Below are 27,702 nucleotides of genomic sequence, written 5' to 3' on the forward strand. Positions count from 1 at the left end.
CCCGCCAACGCCATGGTGGGTGTATTGGTTGGACTGGCTAGTCCCAGTCCCGCTGCATTTGCCAGACTTTGCGAGCACATTTTTTATTCGTTTTATTCCCCCCGCCCCCGCCCCGCACTTCCCATCAGGCACAAACAAAGGACGGCTCTAACGAGTGGCGCCGCAAAGCGCGGTGAGGTTTGCACGACAGTCCGGAGAAGGGAAGCAGGAAAGACCCCTCTTCCTTGGTGCTGCCCGGGAAGTAAGATGGCGGCGGAGGTAAAGTCGGTGCTCTTCGTGTGTCTGGGTAAGTGCGGGGCCGGAGCGGGGACGCGTCCCCAGGGCTGGGGTGGGAAGGGGTCAGGGGCACCCGTGGTGGAAGGAAGGAGAAAGGGCCGTTCCCGCCTCCCTCGGAGACAGCCGCAGGAGAGTGGGGAGGGAATTAGCAGGATCCCTGCTGGGGACGGGGTAGAAGTGGAGTCCGTCTCCCCCGGACAGCAGGCCGAGGAGGTGGACAGTAGCAGGTCCCCTGCTGGGAAGGAGATAGGAGTAAAGTCCGTCCTTCCCTACTCCGAATACGGTCCCCTTCTCCCCACCAGGAAGGAGTAGACGGTGAGTAAATCAGTGGTGGGCTTTCTTGGAGGGGGGAGGGTAGATGAGCTCCTCCCCTATGCAGGGTGCATCTGGCAATGTAATAAACACTTCTGGTATCTCCTACCCACCATAATTCCCCTTCCTAATCTGTTTCCCCACCCCCAACAAGCTGTTATCTCTGCCCGGAGGGCTTGATACAGTGTCACTGTAAGTGTAACGCCAGGCTGTGTGTTCATGTTTAGTACCTACCTGCCAAAGTTTACAGAGAAGTTACTGGTTATGATACTATTCAGTGTTTTCATGGATGAGTTGACTAATGGGGCAGAGAGTATGCTTACAAAATGTGCATGTGATACCAGGCTTGCAGGGGTTGCAAACAAATTGGAGACTTTTCTGAAATCAACAAGATGAATATCAGTGAAGAGAAGTGAGTAGTATTTCACTTATGAAGGAAAAATTAAATGTTCTGTTGCAAAATGGGGAATAACTGACTAATTGGTGGTACTGCTGGAAAGGATCTGCAAATTAGTGGATTACAAATTGAATATGAGTTAATAATGTAATGCAGTTGTGAAAAGGGCTAATAATTTTTTGAGGTGTATTAACAGGAGTGTCATATACAAGACACAGGAGGTAAGTGTTCTCCTCTACTCTGCACTGATGAGGCCTCAGCTGGAGTTCTGTGTCCAGTTCTGGACTCCACATTTTAGGAAAGATATGAACAAATTGGAGAGAGTCCAGAGGAGAACAACAAAAATTATAAAAGGTTTAGAAAATCTGACCTATGATGAAAGGTTTAAAAAAATGGGCATCTTTAGTATTGAGAGAGAGGACTGAGGGGGAATCTGTCAGATGTCTTCAAATATGTTAAGGGCTGTTAGAGAAAAGTTAAATATAGTCCTTTTTTATATGTCCCCTGAAGGCAGGGCAAGAAGTAATGGGCTTAATCTGTAGCAAGGGAGATGTAGGTTAAATATTAGGAAAAACTGCCTAATATAATGGTAGAGAAGGTCTGGAATAGATTTCCAAGGGAGGTTGTGGAATCCTCATCATTGGGAGGTTTTTTAAGAACAGGTTAGACCTGTCAAAAATGATCTAGGTTTACTTGGTCCTTTCTTGGTGCAGGGGGCTGGACTAGATGACTTCTACGGTCCCTTCCAGACCTATTTTTCTATGATTCTCTGAATCTGGCTACCTGGCCCTTCAAATCTCCCTGATGCACTGGAAGATAATCCTTGAGAAGACAAGTCTTCATTTGTTAAATTAGAACTGTGTTATGGAAACAAAGATATGCACACAATCTGCTTTGCATTTGTAAATAAATAGATATTCATTACACAGCAAATTACAGTTTAGTGCTTGATAAGTCTTCTGTCTGCAGTAAATAAAACAGATGATAACCATTAATGGAGCACATCTAGACTGTAAGCTTTCTGGGGCAGGGACATGGCTTACTCTGTGTCTAGTCCAGTATTACATAATACTAGAGAAACTTGGGAATGGAGAGAATAAATCATATTCACTATTTTCAGGGAAGAATGAACAAAGTCAGAAAGTACAAGCGATAATAAATGTCAACTTCCCTGGAATTTCCCCTCATCTTATATTAGCTGTCCAAAAGAATTGGTGCCATATGACAACAAGGGCTGAATGATGTGGGAAACAGCTTTCTTTTTTAAAAAACTGCTGACCTGTCAAAGTTTCATTCATTTAAAGTATTTTAAGACTGCATTGAGCTTTGCTTCTGCCAGTGTTGGGTTTTGCTGTGTTTCAGCAGTTATTTAAAATTTCCCCTGTGCCCTAAAAGGTAATCTTTATATATTAGTAAAATTTCAAGTATATGTAATATTTTTGATTAAAAAAAATAAAAACTGAGCCCAATCAATTCAAAAAATATGACTTATTTTTAACACACACTGCAAATATCTGAAACTTTCAATATTTCAAGTGTTCAGTTGTTTGAAGGGAGAGACAGCCTGTCATTTCTGAAGTTATCCCATATGCACTTGAGAGTTGATTCCAGAGAGTACAAGGATTCATGTGAAGTCAGGTTGTTTACTTCTATATTTGTTTTGAAAAACTAAAAGTCAAATATTCACTTAACATCTGTTTGTAACAAGAGAAGCAGATATTCATTACGCAGCAAAATATAATCTAATTAATAGTTGCATAATTAGATTGCTTCTGAATTTTTTCCTACCACAGAACAATAAATGAAGCATCCAGCAACATAAGTAACCTAAATACATAAAAAGGAATTGGAACTGAGAAGAGGTGAACAAGTTGCAGTTTTTATTTAAGGGAAGACATTTAAAAAAAAAATTACTCTTTTTACACTTGTGTAGTACCTTTTTGTTTTAGGAGCTCACCCATTAATTTAACTAATGCCACTAATAGGCAGATAATTATACCTTAAATGCAGATTGTTAGAATATGCCTCTCTCATAGTTGACTTTGTCCAAGGGCATGCAACAAGTTAGAGCTCCTGAGTTCTATTCCTAACTTTCAGTCCTCTGCTCTATCCCCTATCTATTAATTTTACAGACGTTACAAACATTACATTTGACATACTGATTGAAAAGTCTCAGCCATATGGGCTATAGCTCACAAATATAAATTCTGCTGATCACTTCACTTGAAAGGCTTCAATAAGAATCACTTTTGTTTTATACTTCAAATAGATTGAAGTATACTTGAAGTATACTTCAAGGAGATGTCCTTGCTATTAAAAAGTGAGTGAAGAAAATGTATCTTTTTTGGAGAAAACTACCATACATCCAGTTGCTTTCCTCACACATGAAAAATATTTTTTTTTAAAAAGCTTTTGTAGCTTTATTAAGTTATGATCTCAGAAGCTCACATAGCAAGGAAGTCAGCCCAGATATGTATTTGAACAGAATGTTACAGTGTATTGCCAAATGTGTAGCTGGTGATACACATTAAATGATATACTCTCTTTTGATACATATTGGAGCAATGCCCTGTCTTAGTGCCTGTTTACATTAGAGAAATTTGCACTAGTGTAACTACACCAATGCAAACCCTTAATGTGTATGCACTGCACCAATCTAAAGTGGGGGTTACACAGGTGCAGTTTACATTGGTAATTCCAGATTGTTTCATTGATGTAAACTCATCTTTATAATGATGCTGCATATGTACGTTACCAGTGCAAATTTCTATAATGTAGTCAGTGGATGAGGGACGTTGTGTTTCTTCATCTGAAATATCCTGATTGTAATCTTTTAAAAAATAATCCGCACTTTTGGCAGGAGTTGTTTGATGGCTTTTGTGTTCTGGTGAAATTCCAATTTATCTTAGTTATTATAAAACTAGGTAATATGTTTTGCATGCTTGTATTCCCCCTACAGTTTCAGTTAGATAAGTCATCCTTTACTTGTATTGAAGTAGTATCTAGCAGTGCTTCTCAAACTTTTTTTTTCACGGACCACATGAAAATTGCTGAGGGTCTCGGCGGACCACTTAATGAGCTTTCCAAATGTTATTTGTACCATTAGCTAACTATTGTAAAGCACTTTGGATAAAAGCGCTATATAAAAAACCGTAATTAACTTTTTTTTGTTCTACAAATAAAAGCACACAACTCATATTTTAATATCAGTAGTCTTTCCTTTCTAATGTGGTGGATGTGCCCTCTCCTCCCTCTTCCGCTTCCGCCCCCGCCTCGGTGGCAGTCCCTGAGCTGGGGCTCGGAAGGAGGGGGAGACCTCTCCCTCTTCCCCCACTGCAGCAGCCCCCAAGCTGGGGCTGGGAAGGAGGGCCATCTCTCCCTGGCAGACACAGCCCTAGAGCTGGGGAAAGTTGCCTCTTTCTCTGGCCACGGCAGCCCTGCATGTCCCCACCCCCTCTTCTCACCCCACTGTTCCCTCCCATCTTCGCCCTATTCCCTCCCAAGGCCACCACCTCACCTTACATGTGTGTCTTCTCCAGGGTCCAGGTAGCTCCTCTAATTAGGTGGGTGGCCCTTCATTCTCTTGTATGCAGCTGCCCATCTGTGCACCTTAGAGGGAATTATCTGCGGACCACCTGAATGGAGCTCACAGACCACTGTTTGAGAACCTCTGGTATATAGGGTTTTCATGCAGTATCACATATCCAGAAGTGTACTCTGCCCCCTCCCTCCACATTGCTATGAAGCATTCTGCCTATAGAAAAAGCAAGTTTCATCACTCAACCTTGCTAACATTACTTCTCTCTTAGTGAAGGGATCACTTCTTCTAAGAAAATAGTCCATTCTTCATATGTTTTCTATCCATGATGTCCGCTAAATCTGTCAACAAGGGTGTCAATTGGCATCATGTTATCTCTTGCCCCAGTTAATCATTGCAAGGCTGAGGCATATTGCTGGTACAATATGGGGAAGTTTGCACTTTTCTCCTGCCGTGATGCCTAGTTTGTTGTTTAAGAGATTGAAGGGAAAAGTCTATTTTGTGTATATTGTCATCACTTTCTATATGGTGGCTTTCCAAATAGATTTACCAGTGTGGTGTACTTTGACATACTGTTTGGCAAATAATAAATTATATGTACTACAAAAGAATCACATTTTTTTGCTAACTGCAGATGCACATACTATGTTGCATTTTAATTACCATAGGTTCTGTATGATCATGAAATGTGAAGACCTTATTTATTGTAATAAGATAATTTGCACAAAAGGGGTCAGAACTAAGTTTCTTCAGAGTCTTAATTCTGAATTTCTGGACATGACTGTGACAAAGTCTTGAAAGTTAATGTTGCATTATAGTATCTTAGTTCCCCTTCCATCTTTCTTAATGAATTAAATGATTTTCACAGATGCTCTAGAGGGAAGAGAAATCTGTTAATTACTGTAGGATTACTTTCTTTTGTTGAATGACCCTTCAAAAGATGATGTTAATAAAGCATTAATTTAGACTTTTTAAAAACTGATCTCATCTTATTGTACCACTGTCAAAAACCACCACCAGGTACTGTTCAAAATAAAAAATGGAACTCTGATTTTTGTGAGGTCAAAGAAAGTGTCTTCCCTTCAACAGAAATATAAATGGAAAAACAAATATACCCTATTGATTTGAATGTGAACTAAAACATCAAAGATGTGTAATTGTTTTATATCAAGCACTGCTGTAACAGAATATTAAATGATAACAGCTATTGAATCTATTCTGAAGCTTCTCATGGATACATCTGGGTAGCAAATATTGCTGGATTGCTTAAGCTATAATTTAGTATCCACCACTCACCTGAAGGTCTATAATCATGTTATATAACTTTTCTTCAACTTATTTTAGTGTGCAATGTGCAATAGGCTGAAAGTGAAATGTATTTCAGGTTATTTAATGTTGTTTCAGTTTAATTATGTGGCAAGACATTTACTTCAAACAGTGGCCCACCGGCAAAATCCCATTGTCCTCTCAGTAGGTTACTGTGTGTCCAGTAACATTCCTTTTCCTTACAGGCTACTCCTTCAAACAGTTATTCACTGTTTAAAAATCTGCCTTTGACAGGATGGGTTAATTTTAAATCACCATTTAAATCAGCAAGCAGGAAACCTTTACTTAAATCATCCATTTTAATCTTGTTTTGCATCTGTTCTTTTTGTTTTCCTAAAGACAGGTTCATTCATATTGGTTGGTCTAATCATGAAAGCATATTGATTTGCGCTTAAATATAGCCTTTACACTAAATTTTGTATTTCTTTTTGCTAACTATGAGGATGCACCATATACACTTATTTAAGCAATTACACAGCTTAATATACATTTATGTAGATTCTTAATTTGTATATTTTTATTATGTTGGAAAATAGAATGGTTTTTTTATTACTATATTTTTTGCTCACGATTTGTCAAGCTGCATTTGGAAATTGGAATTAAATTAAACATTTTAAAATTGTATATTATTTAAATAAAAACTACCTTAGAGTGCTGGGTACATAAACTTTCCTTTTTTCTTTATTAAAAACATCATTTGTATTTAAAACTAATTGATTTATTAAACAAAACAGGAAGTGTTAACTGTTAGTGACTTTAATTGATTGCTTCTGGTCACCATACCCTTTGAGTTTTTAGAGCTAGTAGGACTCATCCTCTCCCTCCTCAATTTTATTCATGGATTGGTGAAGGAAACAAGCTTTCCTACTTTTTTCAACTCCCATTTAGTTTCTCAAACTTGAATGAACTAGTCCAAATTAAGGAAACACTCTCTATACACCTCCAGAAGAGGCTACTGCCATCAAAAGTAGCTCAACAACCCCTAGTTCCAGGTGCTGAGCCAGTGCCTTCCACCAGATCAGTGGTTTGACTTTTCCTGAATTTTCAACAGAATACTTTATTACCTTCCCTTTGATTCTGAAAGAATGGAAGTATAATGCTTTACTACAATGAAAGAATATCAGACTTTTTAGTTATCATGAACGTAAATGGCATATCCAATAACATAACTGCTTTCAGTTTTCCAAAACATTTGAAGTGGGGAAAGGGTAGAATATGAAAAAGCAGACTGTGGGATGAAGTTTTATTTATGGGGGCATCATTAGAAAGAGGAGCCCAAACAATAGCAGTGGCAGACTCTTGCTTTGGTATTAAACTTTATTTAATTTGGTCAAGAATATGATATATTCCCAAATATTTTTAGCATTCTACAGTGCTTGTTTAATACAGTTTTAAGGGGTAAAAAGGCAACTTGTAATGGAAAGTTTTCTCTCAGCAACAATGCTGGCCATTAAGATAAATACTTCAAGCAAACTTTTGCAAATCATCCAGTAAATCATAGTCAGAAATGTATCCTGCTTGTTGCCAGTGCACAGGGGATTTGTGGGGATGGGACATCTGAAGACCCTAGAAGTTCCAGACTGTTACGAGTAAAACTCTGAAAGACAAAGACGGAAAATGTCAGTATTAACATCCATTTGAGATACAGCTCAAAATTCTGCTTTTTCAGTTATGGTTACAGAAAGCCTTTCTGTAGAGGGGGACAAAAAAAGCAATGTAATTACACTGCATTATCTGATAACACTGAGGGTTATCAGATAATGCAGGGAATACATGACCCCTTGTGTGACAAGCTCCATGGGGCAGTATCTTAACTCCCCTGGTGCAGTGAGATGGACATAAACAGAGACTGCTCCAGAGGCCTTGGCTTGACTCCACTGCTGTGGATTCACAAGGGGATATGATAAAATAAACTGTCAAAGTACTATGTGAACTAAAATACTGTCCTATCTTGCTGTTTTTACCATAGATAAACTTTAGTTCAATCTCTTGTTTCTTTAGGGAACATTTGCCGATCACCCATAGCTGAAGCAGTTTTTAGAAAACTTGTAACTGATGAAAACATTGAAAATAAGGTCAGTTGTTTATTTTTACTGTTGCCAAAATATACTTTCTTCTAGCCAGTCAGTATTACGTAAGCTGTGGGAAGGAAAACATAAACATTTGAATTTATTTTTCTGTAGTGGAGAATAGACAGTGCAGCAACATCTACTTATGAAATAGGCAACCCTCCTGATTTTCGGGGACAGACTTGTATGAGGAAGCATGGCATTACCATGAATCATATTGCCAGACAGGTACTGTACTCTTATTTCCTTTAAATCTGTATTTGTGTTTTTTTTTTTTGGTTATTGTTGTTGCAGTGGATGACAGACAGTAGTGCTGTTTCTGACTGGAACGTGGGGTGCTCCCCAGATGGAAGGGCTTTAAGCTGTCTAAGAAATCATGGCATTGAGACAGCACATAAAGCACGGCAGGTATAAAAAGAGTACATTTTATTTCTTGAAAAAACTAATAATTTTGTTCAGCCATAATTTCTCATACCAATTGCAACAGCTACTTGGTGAGTATATGGTATGTGTCAAATTGAATATTAAATATTAGGAGGTTTGACTATTAAGTGAGATTTTCAAAAGCACTCAGCATTGGCTTCACTCTTCTAGTTGAAGTCAATGGGAGGAGAGTTAGGCCAACAGTTGAGTGACTTTGAAAATCCTATCTTTAAATGTTTAATATTCTTTCTCTGAGGCATATTTCTTCTATTTTGAATAATTTTGCATTGTCTTATCTTGTGAGTCCATGGCACATCCCATGCATGTGAAGGAACTGATAGGTATTTTGGAAGGGCAGCATTTATATTGTACAGGTCCAATAGATGACCTGACTTGTACTCTGCCCTGGTACTGCTGCTCTTAGAGTCAAAATTCTTTGAGTTGAGAGAGCTCCTGTCTCTCACTAAGGAGCTCAGACCCAAGAGTGAAAATAATATCAAAATATCTTCAAAGGAAAATTACAACTAGATAATTTTTGTAAACGTACCTTGGAGCAATCTCGCTAAGAATCAGAGCAGCACCATTCACTAAATGGAAACACAGTCTGAAGTTTTGGAAATGCTTACCACAGTTTTTCTTTAGTGAGTATATTTCAGGCATTGCATTCCAGAGAGAGATGCACTGAGAGAAACATAACTTCATGTATTTAAATGACTTAGACATTCAAATAAATGCACATAACTTATTTCCATTAACTATTCTCTGTGTATAGAATATTCCTTTAGGACCTAACCTTTCCTTAGCTTGAGTTCATGCCACTAGTTCTTGCATTTGACACAAGATCAAGTATTCTTGTTACCATCTTTCCTTTTTGTTCCCTTCAGAATTTTGGTAGACCTTATTGAGGTCGTCCTTTATTTTCAAAGAGTACATGCTTAGTTCCTCTAACCTTTCTGACTACATTCCCTCAGTCTTTCCAGTCTCTAATTTTTATGTAACAATGCAATCCTGTCTTCTGACAGTGGCCAGTACCAGATACTTCAGAGGGAATAGAATAGATCCACCCTTGTTGTCCAGTCCCAGCTTCTTGCAGTCAGAGGTTTAGAGACACCCAGAACATGGCGTTGCTTCCCTGCCCATCTTGGCTAATAGACATTGTTGGACCTATCCTCCATGAACTTGCCTCATTCTCTTTTGAACCAAGTTATGCTTTTGTCCTTCCCAACATCCCTCAGTTAGGAGTTCCACAAGCTGATTGGGCATTGTGTGAAGAAGTACTTCCTTGTGTTTTTGTTTTAAACTTGCTGCCTGTTAATTTCACTGTGACTCATGGGTCTTGTTTTATGCGAAGGGGTAAATAGCATTTCCTTATTCACTTTCTTCACACCAGTCATGATTTTATAGACTTCTATCATATCTAGTCTTCATTGTCTCTTTTATAAACTGAACAGTCCCAGGCTTTTTAATCTTTCCTCATCTGAAAACTCTTCTTTCTCATAGTCATTTCTGTTGCCCTTCTCTGTACCTTTTCCAATTCTAATATATCTTTTTTGAGATGGGATGACCAGAACTGCATGTGGTAATTAAGATATAGGCATACAATGGACTTATAAAGTGACATGATGATATTTTCTGTTTTCTTTTCTTTCCCTTTCCTAATATTTCCTAACATTGTTAGCTTTTATGACTGCTGCTACACGTTGAGCAGATGTTTGCAGAGAACTGTCCACGATGCTTCCAAGATCTTTCTTGATTTAGCTCATTTAGACCACATCATTTTGTATGTGTGGGATTATGTTTTCCAATATGCATTATTTTGCACTTATCAACATTGAATTTCATCTACCATTTTGTTGCCCAATCACCCAGTTTTGTGAGATCCTGTTCTAACTCTTTGCTGTCAGCTTGGGACTTAACTATCTTGAACTTTGTATTGTCTGCAGACTTTTCTACCTCACTGTCTACTTTGCCTAAGAGCCTTTGGTGAGGGACCTTGTCAAAGGATTTCTGAAAATCCAAGTATGCTATATCCACTGGATCGCCTTGTTCATGTGCTTATTGACCCCCTCAAAGAATTCTAATAGATTGGTGAGGCATGGTTTCCATTTACAAAAGCCATGTTGACTCTTCCCCAACGTATCATGTTCAATCTCTGTCTGATAATTCTGTTCTTTACTTACTGAAGTTAGGCCTACAAGCCTATAGTTGCCAGGATCGCCTGTGGATCCTTTTTAAAAATTGGCATCACACAGACTAAATCATGAATTGGCACTGGAGTTCACCCATCTTTGTGTTTAGACTTCTAGCATTTGTTTAGAAGCAGTTGTTGAATTTGTCAGTATTTAGTTGTCTGCATTCATGTGATGTAGCTGAATGGGACTGTTTTTTTCATTTGACAGACTTCTCTTCAGTACGTATTGTTTATCAACTTCTATCCTCTTCTCTTTGCTAGGGTATAGATTATCCCCTTTAATAAGTTATTCCCTAGCGGATGTCTCTGTCTGAACCTTGTACTTGTCCGCAGCTGTTGGCTTTTCCCTGCCCTTAGATTAAAAACTCCTGTATTAATTTTTCATGCCTGCAATATGGTTCTGTTTTAGTTGGAGCCTATCCTTTCTGTATAGGCTCCTCCTTTTTCAAAAAAGTTCCTGAGTTCCTAATAAACCTAAATACCTCCTCCAAACACTATCATCTCATTCACACAGCAAGACCCTGCAATTCTGCCTGTCTAACTGGCCCTAGTCATGAAACTGGAAGCATTTCAGACAATATTACCATGGAGTTACTGGACTTTAATCTCATATATAGCAGCCTAAATTTGGCCTCCAGGACCTCTCTCCTACCTTTCCTTATGTCATTGGTACCTACGTGTACCGTGCCCATTGGCATCTCCCCAACGCTGCACATATATCTATCTAAAAGTCTGGAGAGGTCTGCAACTTTCACACCCAGCAGCCAGTTCACCATGTGGTTCTCCCGGTTATCAGAAAGCCAACTATCTATCAGAAGTATCTATCTGAGTTACTACTCTTCAAGATCTCTTGTAACAAAGCAATCACCTTCCCCAGTTCTGCGAAAGAGGAGATCAAAACCTCTGGTATCAAAGGAGCAGCGGAAAGCAAAGCTGGGAAAATCTCACTTGTAGGGGTGCAGTACCCGAGGGATCTGCCTCTACTTCATCCCCAAGCTTTAAGGAATTGCTGAAAAGTGAATCATCTCAGGCTTCCATGGTATTGCAGCAGCAATCTAAACATAACCCGGCAGGGTCAGATGCTCTATCAGTGGGACTCCAGCAGCCTGCTTCCTCAGTATAGGCTCTGACAGCATCAGAGAGTTGAGCCTTGACAGCACTGAGAGCATCTCCTCCTGAGAAGGTGTGGAAGGCAGTTGTGGAATCAGGCCTTTTCCCCCCTTACAGATGAGGCACTGGGGACTTCTTCAGCACTCTTCTTCAGAGAAACTGTGGATGTCAAAATAACTCCTGAACTGCTGTCTACTTTATTGGACTGTTCTTCTTTTTAACTAAGTCACCCTTAGAACAACTTGGGGTGCCCTGGCATCGTTGATAATGCTGGTCCATAACTTAATTTTTAAGTAGCTTCAGTTTACAGTACTTCTGTCTTCATGTTAGTTTTATTTTTGTTGTCCTCAGTGCAACCATAATTGTGTAAGGTTATTTTCACTTGGGCCAACATTTCGCAGCAGAGAGCCACGAGGGTAAGACTGTAAAGGTTTTATTAAAGTTGCTAGAAAAACAGAGCTATTTCCACTATAAAAATATTTTTGTAGGTCAAAGGCACAGTATGAATGCAACAAATATTTTTACGTTGAAAATAAACAGATCTTCACTAGTTCTCAGTACTATCAAAAGTTCTAGCTGAGATTATATTGAGATTTCTATTCTAACTCTGTTTTACATTTCTCATTTCCTGCAGAAAAATTCCCTATATGAGTGAAATGTTTCATGTTTGCTCTCAGCCCAGAGGTGATTTCCAGACCCCATTCCACCCCAATTTAGGGGAAGTTTAATCATAATCCATTACAGGTTACTATTGAGGCTATTTTTTCATATGCATAATTTTTACAAGTTCACAGTCTGTGGAAAATTTGAATTTATTTTATTTCTAAGACACTTTCTTGTATGCTTTCTTTGCTTACCCCAGTTCCTCCCCAGAAAGTACATCTACAGGGCAAACCTTCAAAGAAGCTGAATTATGCTATATATGCAACTCTGGGTAGAACTGTGCAGTATTGATGTTGGCTATTTATGTAGCTAATTCCACGGATTCGCAGTGCAAACCCCCGATATCAATGGTGGTGCACCAGTACAAAGTGTGGCCTTAAATTGATGTAGGCCTTGCCTGACCTGGGAAAGCTTTTTCAGAATAACTTAAATTGTGAATTCAAACCAGTGTGTTTATACTAGTACAGTGGTCCCCAACCTTTTCGTCTGGCGGGCACCAGACGAAGGACCACTGCGGCGGTGGAGCACCTGCCGAAATGCTGCCGAAATTCGGGAGCGACGCCTCTCGATGACATCACTTGTTGGCGACAAGTGTTGTCATCGAGAGGTGTCCCCGCCAAAATGCCACTGAACTTCGGCGGCATTTTGGCGGGAGCTCTCTCGGGGGTAATGCGCCTGCGGGCACCCCGTTGGGGACCCATTTGTTGCATTCATACACTGTACTAGTATAACCACTTACACGGACAGTGTTGTCTGGTATAAGAGTTGTTTTTTTTAGTTTAGTGTATGTCAGTTGGAAATGTGTGTAAGCTAAACTAAAAATGGGCGTTCTATTCTGAAACAAGAGTACACACTGGATTATATCTTTGAACTTCTGCTATTTATACAGATGAGTCCTTGCTTTAATTGCATTAAACCCTAGTTCATGCATAAGGCTATGTTTTAGTCATGGGTATTTTAGTAAAAGTCATGGGTAGTAAACAGGTCACGAGCTGTGAATTTTTATCTGTGGCTTTTACTATATACTCTAAATAAAACTTGGGCTGGGGGCCCTGGGTGCACTGCAGGGGCAGGGGGGTGGCCCAGGACCCACGATGGGGAGAGGCGAGGGGGCTGGCAGCAGCGCACAGCCCAGGACCCGTGCTGGTGGGGGTGTGGGCAGCGGCACGTGGCCAGGGACCCCTGATGGCTCTGTGGGGGAGGGTTGGCGGGCTTGGCAGGCTCCTTACCCGGCTCCGACCAGCATGTCCCTGCAGCTCCTTGGGGGAGATGCAGCCGGGGGGCTCCATGCACTGCTCCTGCCACAAGCGCCAGCTCAGCAGCGCCCATTGGCTGAGAACCGCCCCACACCCCAACCCTCTGCCTGAGCACTGACCCCCCTCCCACACACGCAAACTGCTGCTGGCCCTGAGCCAGCACCAAGCACTGCAGAGGTAACAGAGTCACAGAATCCATGACCTCCACGACAGACACGCAGCCTTGTTCATGCAGCATATGTAAAAAGGTTTGCACAAGTGTAACTAAATCAATGTAATTTTACCAATACAAATTTTCTTATTGTGGGCAAGATTGTAGAGATTCACTCTTTCACCAGCAACTACACATACCTCTGAACTTGGCTCACTCTGTTTAATTTTCATGCTTAGGGGACACAAGAGGAACGTATAGAAAGAAAAGTAATTGATAATATGGTGTGTGTGTGTGTAGGTTAAGGTAGCCCCTCAGCCTGTTTAAATTTACACCTTTTTACAAGCCAAAGAATCTGGAAAATGTTACCAGTTTATGCTCTTCAGCACATTATGTGGGTGAAAAATAGTTTAAGGGACTATCACATTACATATTCCTTCTGAATTGAGTCTCGTATCTGAGTCTGTATCTGAAAAACCCTGTCTTTATACACAAATGTCTAGACAGTGACTAGAGAAACCAATTACATATTATCCAGGAAAAACAATTTGTTCCTCACCTGGTAACTCTTTAAAAATAAAACTTGTCTCTTTTTTTAATTTAGAAGAGCAAAACATGATTGAAAAATCATAAGCAGAAATAGGAAGTGGTTTAGTTATGTTGTTTCTATGTGTCAGTCCAGTTTTTCAATAGAAATGATAATCTGAAGAAGAGTTCTGTGTAAATTCAAACGTTTGTCTTGCCAACAGAAGATGGTCCAATAAAAGAGATTACCTCACCCATCTTGTCTCTCTAATTTTCTAGGGGACATATAAAAATTATTGCAGACTTGGTTTACTTTTTATATACACCTCTACCCCGATATAACGCTGTCCTCAGGAGCCAAAAAAAATCTTACCGCGTTATAGGTGAAACCGCGTTATATCGAAATTGCTTTGATCCACCAGAGTGCGCAGCCCCGTCCCCCCGGAGTGCTGTTTTACCGCGTTATAGCCGAATTTGTGTTATATTGGGTCGCGTTATATCAGGGTAGAGGGGTATTTGTGAGTGGAGTGAAAAATTTTGTAATTCTGGATGAATAACTGACATAGTATGTTCACTTAGGTATGGAAATATTGATTGGTAGCTTTTGAAAAGAAACTATTGTAAAAGTGCAACTGCATATTTTAATCTTAATCATAATTTGTTCATTGTTTTGTTAAAACAGTTACCATTGATCTGAAGGATAGCTCTTAGACTCAGAATATACTAACCAGTTTGCTGGTTCACAATTCCATTTTTATATGTACATATTTATAATTACTAAGAATTGTAAAATTTCTTTTGCAATATTTTTTGTATTGTAAGCAAACACATCTTTGCTACAAAAGTTAAAGCAAATCTTTTTAATTCTAGATTACTAAAGATGATTTCCTTACATTCGATTATATACTTTGCATGGATGAAAGCAACCTAAGGTAATGTATGGTAGAATGCTAAGAGAGATTCTGATTTGACTATCTGCTTTTGTAGATGATGATAAATCCAGAAGATGTGCTTGATTGCTTTAGTGCCTAATGTGCAACCTTTTGACATTTGTTTTCGTATGAGTTATAATTAGACTTGTCAGAATTTGATTTATATATCATTTTGACAGATGAGATGTGTTTATTTTTAAGCATTTTTTTTCAGTTTGTGTATCTATTTAAATTTTCAGTTGTAGAAAATTATTGGAGGAGGGGTCAGAAATTATTAAATAACAGTAAACATTGAGATTCAAAATGTTAAAACTTTATAACTGTTAAAACAAATTGTCAACTTATATCAAAATATACAGAGTAAATATATTTAAATAAATTCTAAGTTCTTCTTTGAGTAGTATCTCTATGATGCTCCACATTCGGACCACTGCGCCTTTGATCGGAGATTTTTGATAGCGGCGCCTGTTCAGCCTGTGCATGGACCATGCAGATCCTGGTTCCCTGTACTGAGACTAGATAGGGCTGTGGAGGCAAACTGCCCTCAGTTCCTTTTCAACTGCCTATCGCCTGAAATGGAGTCTAAGGTGTGCCTGCTTGCCTATTTTATTAGTATTTAGCTGTGTAATTGGTTAGTAGAGTAGGTTTAGTACCTTATAGTTGGAGAGATGGAGCACTTTGTTCCCTTTTTTTTTCTTTTCTTAAAAAAAAAAAGAGAGGTGCGGGGGGGGAGGAATTAATCATAGACTTTTAAATGATGGAACAAGTCTTAAGACTGACTTTGGACCTGAGTTCAGTGAACACCCCTCCCCATACAAAGGCCACCCTTATCTGTCAGCGCCATGTCGTCATCAAGATCACTGTCACCAAGAGCTTCCAAGGGAAAGAGAACATCAAAACTTCCATCTCCAACACTCTCCTTGACTGAGTATCAATAACTGTGCCCCTGGTATTGTGAGTTTCACGCTCCAGGTATAAAGAAGGGAATAAGAGGAACAAAACATCAGAGTTCCTCTTCAAAGAGGATCCAGTCACTAGAGACCTCAGGCCCCAAAAGGAGTACTAGTGAGTCTCTGGGTACTTCAAGTACCATGAAGCCCATTAAGATTTCATTGAAGTCCCATACCTCAGTGTTAAAGAGCTCTTTATCACTGTCACCAAAAGACTGGCTTCAATGCAATCCTTGGTATTAATGTCAGTTCCTCGCATGACATCTGCAACATCATAGGCACCGGTACCAAGTTCAGTAGCACTTCCAGAACCACAGAAAGATTTTGCAGTCCCGACATCGGTACCTCTCACAGGGTATTAATAGCATGGGAGACTATTACATGAGACAAATGGGTTTTGGAGGCCATTTCTTCAAATGATACTATCCAGTTTACCTCCATCACTTCCTTCCAACCCCTTTCCCCATCCCTCTTCAGGGACCCTTCTCATGATCATTTGCTTACACGGGAGATCTCATTACTAGTCCCACTTCAGCACAGGGGGAAAGAGTTCTATTCATAATACTTTGATACTCAAGAAAAATGGGGATTGGAGACCAATACTAGATTTCAGACAATTGAACAACCATGTCAAACATCTGAAATTCAGCATGGTGTTCTAGTAGCTGTAATTCCCTCTCTAGAATTGGGGGGACTGGTTTGATTCTCAACCTCAAAGATGCTTACCTCCACTTAGCATTCATCCTTCACTCAAACGATTTTTTCGATTCACTGTAAATCACAATCATTACCAGTACCAGGTCCTACCCTTCAGCCTGTTGTCCACCCTAAGGGTATTCTCAAAAATCATGGCTGTCGTGGCTGCCTACCTCCGTCATCTAGGAATAACTGTCTTTCCCTGTCTCAACAGTTGGTGCCTCAACTGTCAATCATATCAGGAGGTTGGGTAGGCAGTTCAAACAATGACTTCACTATTCAGACGTCTAGGCCTGCAGATGAATATCAGGGAATGGATCTTGACCCCCTATTCAATGAATTCTCTTTATAAGAGCACTTTTTGATTCATTAATGGGCAGAGCTTATCTTTCTTTCGACATGTTCCTTGCTCTAAGGAGCCTTATACCAAGAGTGAAGCTCTGGTGAGGACATGTTTGGGACATGTGGTGGCTTGCGTTTTTGTGACATAATGCCAGGTTACATCTTGGATGTCTCCATGGGAGGCTCAGCATTATTTATGTACCTAACGAAAACCTGCTTGTTCAGATGTGGGGCTTGATCCCCAATCTCTAGGACAGTGGTTTCCCTGTGGGGGCGGCAAGCAGGTTTCTGGGAGTCTGCCAAACAGGGATGGCATTAGATTTGTTAGGGCCCAGACAGAAAACCGAAATCCCAGTGTCTGGGGCCCCAAGCCTCGTCACCTGGGACTGAATCTGAATCTTGAGCAACTTTGCTTCATGGGGACCCCTGTGGTGTACGGCCCCAGGGAGTTGCCCTGCTTGCTACCTCCTAATGCTGGTCCTGGCTTTTATATGCAGAAAAACCAGTTGTTGTGGCACAAATGGGCTGTGGAGTTTTTATAGCATGTTTGTGGGGGAGGGGTGGTTCAGAAAGAAAAATGTTGAGAACCCCTGTTCAAGGAGATGCCTTCCTTACTACATGAGCAAAAGGTCTTTTATGTATATCCTTCAACTCCATTGTTCTTAGAGGTCCATATCAAGATCAGATAGGACCAAGCAAAGTCATACTGATTGAACCAACTTAGCCATGACAAATTTGGTTTCCTTACCTCATCAAACTCACATCTCACCCTCCATGGTGGCTCCCAATCATATCTCAACTGTTGTCATAGGATGCGGGTCAGATACTTCACCCCATCTGAACATCCTGCAACTGCAAGCATTGTTCCTCAATGGCTCTCTGGACTAGAGACCACATGTTCATCAGAATTACAAAATATACTATTAAATAGTAGAAAGGAATCTACTAGACATACTTACCTTCAGAAATGGAGATATCATCTTTGGTGTCACTGATGCCATCTTTCTCTGACCCACTCATCTCTTTTCTCGGTACTGGACTTGAAGTGTCTCACACACACGCTCACTCTGTCTCTGTCTCTCTCTCAACACATACTTGTAGTATTGTTGTTGTTACTTCTTGGTACTTCGTGCAATGCACATATAGTCGCTGTAATTTTATTCTTTCAAAGTGTGGTGTTTTAGTGTTTTGGCGGTCTATGCAGTTCATAAATTTTATTTCTTTTACACTTAAATTTAATTCTTTGAATAGTGAGTTCTAAATTCCTAACCTTTCCTGGCTGGAGTAATTATCCCTATGGTAACTTTTAAAAAATATATATTATCTAGGTTTTTTATTTCTACTGGTGGCACACATCTGCTCATACTTCAGAACAAAATTTATTCCACACATGGATTGGCTGTGTATTTTACTAGATGATAGTCAACTTCTGTATTCCTACTCAAAGATGTTCTGGCTGCTGAAATTTGCAGGACTGCCTCTGTGGGCTTCATGGTAAAGAAGGAACTGATGGTGGTTCACCCGTACAGCTCTATGTAACATAAGTGTAGGGTACCTGCATGGGCTGAACAGACACTCCTGACTGGAGATTTTTAGCAGAGGCGTATAGGCACACATGCACCTAAAGTGGAGCATCCCAGGGATGCATATCTTGAACTCCAGTTACTGCACAAGATGAGTAACCTTTCCTCCTCAAGCAGCATTTTTTTTTTACTTTGTCAGTAATCAAAATTAACCATCAATGTAAATATTTTTTGTCAGTTTGTGTATGGGGAAATTGGTGTTTACAGACATTTATCAATAAAAATCAAATCCTTCCAAGACTTATCATAATCTGTGGGGAAAGGGAATTTACTTAGAATGTGTACAACCTGTAAGCTGGAATTGATAGGATTATTTACATTGTATGTTATAGAATATGGAAAAAATAATTTAGTGTGACTGAAATTATAATGGTATCAACTGGAACTCTATGGTTCAGAATGAGTCTGGATTTTCAGATTCTAAGCCATGAAACTTTTGATTGGAGTATCCATGCTGTCTACAAATTGGTATGTTTTTAAAATCGGTTATAAGACTTGTCTGAGAATTTGGAAAGAATTAAAGATTCTTTTTTATTTAATCAGAAATTACTTTTTTCTTAGTGTGCCAGGATTGTTCAACCCACATATTGTCAGCAGTAATAGGTATTCTGAACTCCAAACTTCAGACATGCGGTTTTGTACACATTGATGCATAGCATAGTTCTTTGAGTGCTTGCACATGTCCGTTCCAACTTAAGTGTGTGTGCGAGCATGTGCCCCAAGCATAGCTATCAGAGATTTTTCCCCTAGTGGTATCCACCAGCTCGGCTCTGGCACCCCTGGGTGCCGCTTGCTCATAGCGCCGGTATAAGGGGCCCTTCTGAGCCTCTGCCGCTCAGTTCCTTCTTACCACCTCTGATGATTGTTGGAGATTCCCTCCTTTGCCTTGGCAAAGTGTGTTAGTGGGTCTCATAGTTAAAAATTCTGTAGTTTTATTAGTTAGTGTAGCGTATTAGTTGTAAATAGTAGTATAGAGTGGTAGCTAGGACTCCTCTCAGTGTCTGGAGAGGGAGTCTGTTTCTTCCCCATACTGGGGCATGCCTCAGTTGCCAGTGTTTAAGCACTGCTCTTTCTGTGCAAAGCCTATACCAACCAGCGACCCACACTTAAGTTGTCTTAAGTATCTGGGTGAGGGACACAGGAAAGATCACTGCCAGATCTGCTGCAATTTCAAGCCGCGGACCCAAAAGGATTGGGCAGCAAGACTAAATGTCGTCCTCATGGAGGCAGCACTGAGGCCCACCTCGGAGCCAAGATGTGACTCGGCACTGAGCACGTTTGCATCTGTGCAGAGCGCACTTCTCACTCGTCAGAGCTCGTGGCACCGCTCTTCCTTGCTGGTGCCCAAGAAGAGGCACAGAGAACAGTGGGAGAAGACCAGTTCCCTGGCAGCAAAGACTGACAAAGCGAGACCTGGAGCAAGCTGCCCTCCCTTGCCGACACCACAGCAGCCTCTGGCGTTACCATCAGTGCTGGCGCCACAAATGCCCAGGGGTGAGGTGCTACCCCCATCCCAGCATCAGATGGATGACTTTGCAGTACCATTGACCCTGGAGACTTATGCTGCTGTTAAAGGCTTGATGGCTCTGCCGGTACTCAGCCCCCCTAAGGTGTCTAAAGCAGCACCATCTGTGCTGCCTAGTGACACTGAACCTTCCACTTTCAGGCCAATCTCAGTACCAGCCTCTGGGGGAAAGCCTCTGTTTATTACCTCACCAGAGATGTCCCCACCACCGTGAGGATCGGCACTGCCGTGGTCACCTCAATCATCTTTAGCTCTTCCTCGTCTTAAGGGTCGGATTCGGGGTCTGAACATCTTGAGTCACCATCACTGCTCCCTGCACCCATCTCTGACTTCAGGAGCCCCAGCAGCCGATGCCTCAAAGCACCAGGCCCATGGGGACCAGCACCAATCCAATGGTCCTTTTGGAACCTGTGAGGGTTTCCCCAGGACCAAGCACCAGCTTGAGGCTCCAGCTACTCAGTGTGGTCGGAGACTAAGGCAGTGCCAGGGACCCACGGGGAGACTCCTGAGCCAAACTCGGGGGTCAATGCTGGAGCGGCCCGAGTACCAGTTCTGGCACCAAGGCAGGCACTGGTACTGCCCAGCAGGTGCAAGCTGGCCAGGAGGAGATTCCCCTGGATGTTGGGACAGTGCATGCCTCCTCGTCCGCACCAAAGGATGAATTAATGCTTAAGGGGGCTTCTCCCTCCCTGGGATGACCTGAGAACCCACCAAGGCCTACTTAAGCAGGTGACCTCTAATTTGAGTCTTCAGGTGGAGGTCGTTAGGGAGCGGTCTGGTGGCTTCCTAGACATTTTGATGGCCGCAGCCCTGGAAAGGGTTGCTCTCCCTTTGCACAGTTCCATTATGGGGCCAGTAAAGACCCTCTGGTAAAACCCAGCATGCATCCATTCCTCGCATGACCAAGGGAACTGTGAGAAAGTACTTTGTGCTGGTCAAGGGATATGAGTTTTTATTTTCTCACCCCCTGCATGGGTGTCTTGTCATTGGGGCTGCTACTGAGAACGACCATCAAGGTAACACAGGGTCGACTCCGAAGTCAAAGGAACCTAACAGGATGGACCTTTGCATAGCGAACCGGCAGGGTCGCTATGACTACAACATGTGGGAAGGGATGACTAAATTTAAGGATTAAACTTCCCTAGGAGAACAAGCAGGAGTTCTCAAGCCTAGTAGAGGAAGGGAAGACAGTTGCCAGAGCCTCCTTACAGGCAACCCTTGATGCCACAGACTCAGCAGCCAGATCTATGGCCATGGCAGTCACTGTGTGCAGGAGCTTGTGGCTGCAAGCATCAGGGTTCCCACAAGAGGTCCAGCAAGCAGCAGTCCTTACTGTTCGAGGGACCCTTGCTTTTTGCTGAAAAAAATGCCAGGCTCCAGTGTTCAGAATCCTTAAGTCCCTGGGTCTGCAGTCTCAGCTCAGGAGACTATATAGGCCACAACTGTTTGGCTGCTTTTATCCTCACCAGAGATACGATCAGAGGAGACAAAGAAATGGAGGCTCTTGGCGCAGGCCACATCCACCTTCCTCCTTCTCCATGGGACATGCATGGTGCCCCCTCGTCATTTGGGTGCCTCAAAGCACTCGTTTTGATGAGTTTGTGAAGGACAGCATACCAGTTCCATTCTCACAGGATCCAGTTACCCTTATATTTTCCAACCGTCTTTCCCACTTCCTTGAGGCCTGGAAATATGGGTCACTTCCAGCTGCTGGGTCTTAAACACCATGGAGGTTGGCTATACCCTCCAGTTCATCTCCAACCTTCCCCATCCCTCTTCAGGGAATCTTCTCACAAGTTTCTGCTGCAGCAGGAAGTTCAGACCCCCTTAGGATGGGGGTTGTGGAAAAGGGTTCTACTACCATTATTTTCTGATACCCAAGACCAAGGGAAACCTCAGGCCCATCCTAGACCTGTGCCGTCTCAACCAGTTTCTCAAGAAGTTGATGTTCCGCAGGGTCTCTTTGAGGTCAATCATCCCATCTTTGAATCCAGGGGATTAGTATGCTGCCCTCAATTTAAAGAATGCATATTTCCATATATCAATTTCTCATGGCCACAGAAAATATTTGAAATTCGTGGCAAACCAGGGACGCTACCAAATTGCAACCCTGACGTTTGGCCTTTCAGCAGCCCTGAGAATCTTAACCAGATGTATGTTGGTGGTAGTGGCCTTCCTGAGAGGAGGAGGAGTCCACGTATGCCTATACCTCGACGACTGGCTAATCAAGGGCAGGTCTCAGGAGCAAGTGAAGTCGGACGTTGACCTCATCCAAACAACCTTCTGGTCATTGGACCTTCTTATCAGCATAGAGAAGTTGACACTAGTCCCCACTCAGAGAATAGAGTTCATCGGAGCACTCCTCGATTCCCAGCTGGCAAAGGCCCTCCTCCCAGAGGATCACTTTTAGGCAATTTCAGAGCTAGTTCGTTATATCACAACAGTTAGGACATGCTTGAGCCTTCTCGGCCACATGGCGTCATGCAGGTATGTGGTTCATCACGTGAGGCTAAGACTCAGACCTCTCCAGGCCTGGCTAACCACAACATATGCTCCCTCCAGGCCCCCTGGACAGGGTGGTTATGGTGCCTCCTCACATCCTCCCTCTCACGGTGGCAAGACCATTGGGTAGTCTGCAAAGGGATTCCCTTCATAAAACCTCAATCATCAGTGCACCTGGCCTCTGACACTTCAGTGCTGGGTTAGGGAGCCCACCTGGAGGTGCTCAAGACTCAAGGTTGCTGATCCACTGAGGAGCTGGTGCTCCACATCAATCTCACATGTTAAGCGGTCCTGCCTCATATTGCAAACACAAGAGTCTCAGTCCTATCTTTGTTTTAATTTTTTTTTTTTTTAATTTTGAGATAGGTATATCTCATAGAACTGGAAGGGACCCCGAAAGGTCATTGAGTTCAGCCCCCTGCCATCACTAGCAGGACCAAGTACTGATTTTGGCCCCAGATCCCTACGTGGCACCCTCAAGGATTGAACTCACAACCCTGGGTTTAGCAGGCTAATGCTCAAACCACTGAGCTATCCCTCCCCAGTTTGGCCGAGCGATTCTACAGCGGTTCTACAGTCATCCTCCTATATTACTGCTTGCATAAGAACATAAGAATGGCCATACTGGGTCAGACCAAAGGTCCTTCTAGCTCAGTATCCTGGCTTCCGACAGTGGCCAATGCCAGGTGCCCCAGAGGGAATGAACAGAACAAGTAATCATCAAGTGATCCATCCCTTGTTGTCCATTCCCAGCTTCTGGCAGACAGAGGCTAGGGACCATCCCTGCCCATCCTGGTTAATAGTTACCTAAGTTGGAATGGACATGTGCAAGCACTTGAAGAAAAAACAGTTGCCTACCTCTCGTAACTGTTCTTTGAGATGTGTTGCATATGTCCATTCTGAAACCCATCCACTGGCCCCACTCTTGGAGTGGTTGGTAAGAAGAATCTGAGGAGCGGAGGCTTAATGGGGCTCCTTATACCAGCGCTGTGAGCGTGTGGCACCGGGGGGCACCAGAGCCAAGTCAGTGACTACCGCTAGGGAAAAATCTCTGATAGCTGTGCTCGGGGCACTTGCACACACACTTAAGGACATGTGCAACACATCTCGAAGAACAACAGTTACGAGAGGTAGGAACCATTTTTTTTCATACAAATGGTCATTTCCAGGAAAATAAATTAGAAATCTTCATTAAAGCTAGAGAGGGTAGAAAGGGCTCTGGCTTGAAAAACCCAGTTTATTATCCTAGGGAAAATAATGCTAGTTTGCTACTATTTGCTATGATTCTGGTAACATGTCTGCCTGGGACCATGCTGAGCTTAGTAATTGTGCATGGCAATAGCTGACTAATTTTCTAATTTGGATAGCAGTAGAAAAATTTCTCCTTAATTGAGGGATGCATTTGTCCAGGGTTAAATGGGTATGAAAGTCTAAGCAATGGCTCTTTGAAAGTTGTCAGGATTTAAAGACTAAAAAATAAAGATGAAATTGTACAAATCAGTCATAAATTTTTTCAGATGGTTGTGAATGTCCACCTCTTTTACAACCCAGTCATGCAACAACTCTGGGTATGGCACTTGAATTGACTGATGTGTTAGTCAGTGACTAAAGGATATACTTAGGTGATTTACTTCCCGTTTCATTTAAACTCTTAATTTTATATTGGTGCCCTTTACACTTACCAAGATGTCAGTGACACAGTGAAAAGAGCTGTACTGAAGCAAGCAAAAAAAATATTGGAAGGGTAGAACTGGTGTGATTTCAAAAGAGCGTAACATTACTTGGGAGAACTGAAATTCATTCTGGCTTCTGCCTGGGAAGCAGCACAACAACAGTGGGAAGAGGACGCTGCACCCAGCTGCTTCTGCCATCTACACTATCATTCTGGACCTCAGATTTCAGCCCCAGTAGTCTCCAGCTTTCCCTAGGAACAGCCCTGTGGTGCTCAAAGTTGTTCTACCACAGTGCCTAGGAGGGCAGACTCATTCTAGCTGCTGGCATAGTACCAGCAGTGGGAGGAAAGAGGACACCTTTACAGGTTTGGGAGCCTTTCATTCCACACATGCCCCAGAATCAGAGCGCTCTGCTTGCTTCTGTTGAGGTGTGTTGAGAGTTCTAAAGTGAGACCGGTTAGCCATCGTGGCTGACATTGGGTCAGGTTTTATATAAGAACTTTTGTTTTACAGCATAGTGCTCTCAACATACCTCATCAACAGAAACAAGGAGAATGATCAGAAGTGCTTGTCTACAAGTTTACAAACACTGATGGGAGGAAAGACTTTGTTTAGCACTTCAGCAATCAATGTAATATAAATACAACAAACATTTTTAAAATGAATCGAAGGCAGAGCTAAGAGAATTTACAAAAACAGAACAATTGAAGCAGCATTTCATGGACACCTGGAAGAAGCTTACTCATATTTTTAAGAAATATATTGACTGTGTTCCAAAGAGACTTTTGTATAATGAAAGCTAAAGGGAGACACTGAAAATAATGCATAAAATAACTGGAGAAAAAAATTGTAAGCTTTTTTTAGTGACTAAACCCAAATTAAGGTCATTGTCGAGCACCCAATTGCTTGATTTATTTGTTTTCCATTTAGTCTTCATTTTATATAGATGTCCTTGACATTTAATAAAAGTAAATAACAACATAGAGTCCACAGCACTGTGGAAAATATAGCAGCTCTCTTTCATCTTCATTCATACCCTGTAAACTTCCTAGTAATTATTGAATTTATAATGCTGATGCAAATGGAGCAGACACCACCATGCCATGAAAACAATGATTCAAAATTGCTTCTCTTTATAGAGATCTGAAAAGAAAAAGTAATCAAATTAAAAACTGTACAGCTAAAATTGAACTCCTTGGGAGCTATGATCCACAGAAACAACTTATTATTGAAGATCCATACTATGTAAGTATCACAGATTGACTTGAGAACTTTTAAACATTAGTATCTATGTATGATTGTAAATCACAATTTTAAAAGTAGCCGTTGAAGACTTAAATCTGGGTGGCTAGATATTTTTACCCTTTCTTTTTCTTATCTTTTTCCAGGGAAATGAAAAAGACTTTGAGACTGTTTACGAGCAGTGTGTTAGATGCTGTAAGGCATTTTTGGAGAAGTCTTGTTAGTGCCACACCATTTTATTTCTAAAAGGAAATAATATTTAGCTCCTTCTTTGAAGTGGTATATAAATTTCACTAGATTAATGTATTTAAAATGTAATATTGTATCTCTGCAGGAAATTCTAACTGCAGCTTCTTAAGTTTTGTATTGTAGCTACCCTATGGCCTAACTCAGAAGAATTTGGAAAAGTTTTAAAAATTGTATTTGAAGATCAGCTATTTTGTTGGACATCAGTGTAACAGTGTTTCGTTTCAGAGGCCAGCAAAATAAATATGTCTATGAACTCTCTTTCAGTGTCTAAGTACTATAAAATTAACATGTTTTGCTTTTGTTTGTGTGTGTGTAATACAAACTTACATTCTTGTACATATATCCATTTAAGTATTCTTAAAAAGGGATTTGAGAAGAAGGAGCTTTAATGTTTTGACATGGATGTGCATATATTGAGCATTAACTGATGAATGCTGTATTTCTCAACAAAAATAGCTGCATCCTTCAAGACTATTTATTTCAGGCAAAGCTATGATGCTGATTTTGCTGCAGATAAGTCTGTGGATACTTAACTCATCATCATCAGACTCTGCAGACATCCTGTCCAGCACAAGTCCCTAGAATTGGGAGTGTACAAAAGCTGGGTAGCATTTGCGAACTTCTGCAGTCCTAAAGCTGGAGTTAACGCCCCAATACATGAACTAATGGGAACATTGACCACTTCCTTGTACTTCCCTGACATCTGAGCCCCTCTTTTCCTTAGATAAATAGTTGCCTGCTGTTGAGTAAGAATTGAGGGGATTTTTTTCTCTGCAACTTTTCAAATATTTCCCCTCGGTTTCTTAATAAAAAACCAGATCACCAATCCATGTTCTAATCTCCTGCTACAACTGCTGCAATCTCTTCCTGGTCTTTTTGGATCCCCACAATGCTGGGCTTACTCCGCCTTTCATATTCCACTTTCAAAGGGCTCGGGGTCGTCTTTAATGCTTGGAATGCCCTGGTACACTTTCACCCAGCTGGTCCACTTCCACCCAGATTCATTCACTCCTTGGTTTGTTCAAGTTCCTCCTAAAACTCACTTCTGCTGACTAGCCTCTGGAAAATCAAAGGGGATGAAAAGTGTTAAAATAAATACTAATTTTTTTTAAATCCTTCATGCACGATATATCCCTTTCTGAGTTACCACAAGTTTTTGATGTTCACCCTTCTTCCTCTGCTCTTCCCACTTCCCACCTTTTGTTATGTCTCAGTTGTTGAAATTGGGCGGCATGTTTTTTGGGACAGGGCCAACATCTTAATTTGTGAAGTAGAGCACACTTTGGCATCCTCAGAAAATGAGTGACTCCCCTGACTGAAGATAAGTTGCCAGACTCCATCCCCTCCACATAGTATTTTTTGTTACAGTGATGCGCCTGACAGTTTACAGTTAATCTTGATATTGTTTCAAAGCTCAGCCAGGCAGAGCTTTTCAAGATAAAGCAATACAATATAAAAACATAATTGAGATTCATATCTTGAATAGGCACACATGGGACTCTATGCAGCTTAGAGGATCTTTTGCACTGCCCTTTTCCTGAGGGGAGTATGGCAGGACCTTGAGGCCTCCAGCAGAGGCCTCTGGGCCTAGTCCACCCTATCACAGTTTCTATGAAGTTTTCATTTTGTATTAAATTTTCAATCATATTTTCCTTTCAGGTCTGGTCAGTTTTATATTTTTGTAAATGGGACTCTACCTTTAACTATGTATAAAATTGGAAGTGGCTGGACAAAATATCCTGGCCCCAATTCAGGAGTGTATCCCTGTTCA

At 41.4% G+C, this 27,702-nt stretch overlaps 1 protein-coding gene across 2 annotated transcripts; it reads left to right on the forward strand.

The window, feature by feature from the left end:
- The first annotated feature begins 57 nt into the window (after positions 1–57).
- ACP1 (acid phosphatase 1) lies at positions 58–26,189 on the forward strand. 2 transcript variants are annotated; one of them, XM_039531240.1, is made up of 6 exons: positions 58–286; positions 7,851–7,924; positions 8,213–8,326; positions 15,108–15,169; positions 25,580–25,685; positions 25,829–26,189. In XM_039531240.1, exons 1-6 carry the CDS (start codon positions 247–249, stop codon positions 25,904–25,906), a joined length of 474 nt encoding a protein of 157 aa, XP_039387174.1. In that variant the 5' UTR covers positions 58–246; the 3' UTR covers positions 25,907–26,189. The 2 variants fall into 2 exon arrangements, with proteins under 2 accessions (XP_039387174.1, XP_039387173.1); XM_039531239.1 differs by lacking the exon at positions 8,213–8,326 and adding an exon at positions 8,033–8,146 and having other exon boundaries at positions 71–286.
- Positions 26,190–27,702: the final 1,513 nt, after the last annotated feature.

This window comes from Mauremys reevesii, linkage group 3 (genome assembly GCF_016161935.1).
Source record: "Mauremys reevesii isolate NIE-2019 linkage group 3, ASM1616193v1, whole genome shotgun sequence".
Lineage (NCBI taxonomy): Eukaryota > Metazoa > Chordata > Testudines > Geoemydidae > Mauremys > Mauremys reevesii.

What these genes read in the sequence shown, in the direction of transcription:
- ACP1 (XM_039531240.1), top strand. Translation starts at nt 247, where the DNA reads ATGGCGGCGGAGGTAAAGTCGGTGCTCTTCGTGTGTCTGG. An exon ending in CAGCACATAAAGCACGGCAG is followed by an intron (nt 8,327 to 15,107) that starts GTATAAAAAGAG and finishes TTTTAATTCTAG; the next exon opens with ATTACTAAAGATGATTTCCT. An exon ending in TTATTGAAGATCCATACTAT is followed by an intron (nt 25,686 to 25,828) that starts GTAAGTATCACA and finishes ATCTTTTTCCAG; the next exon opens with GGAAATGAAAAAGACTTTGA.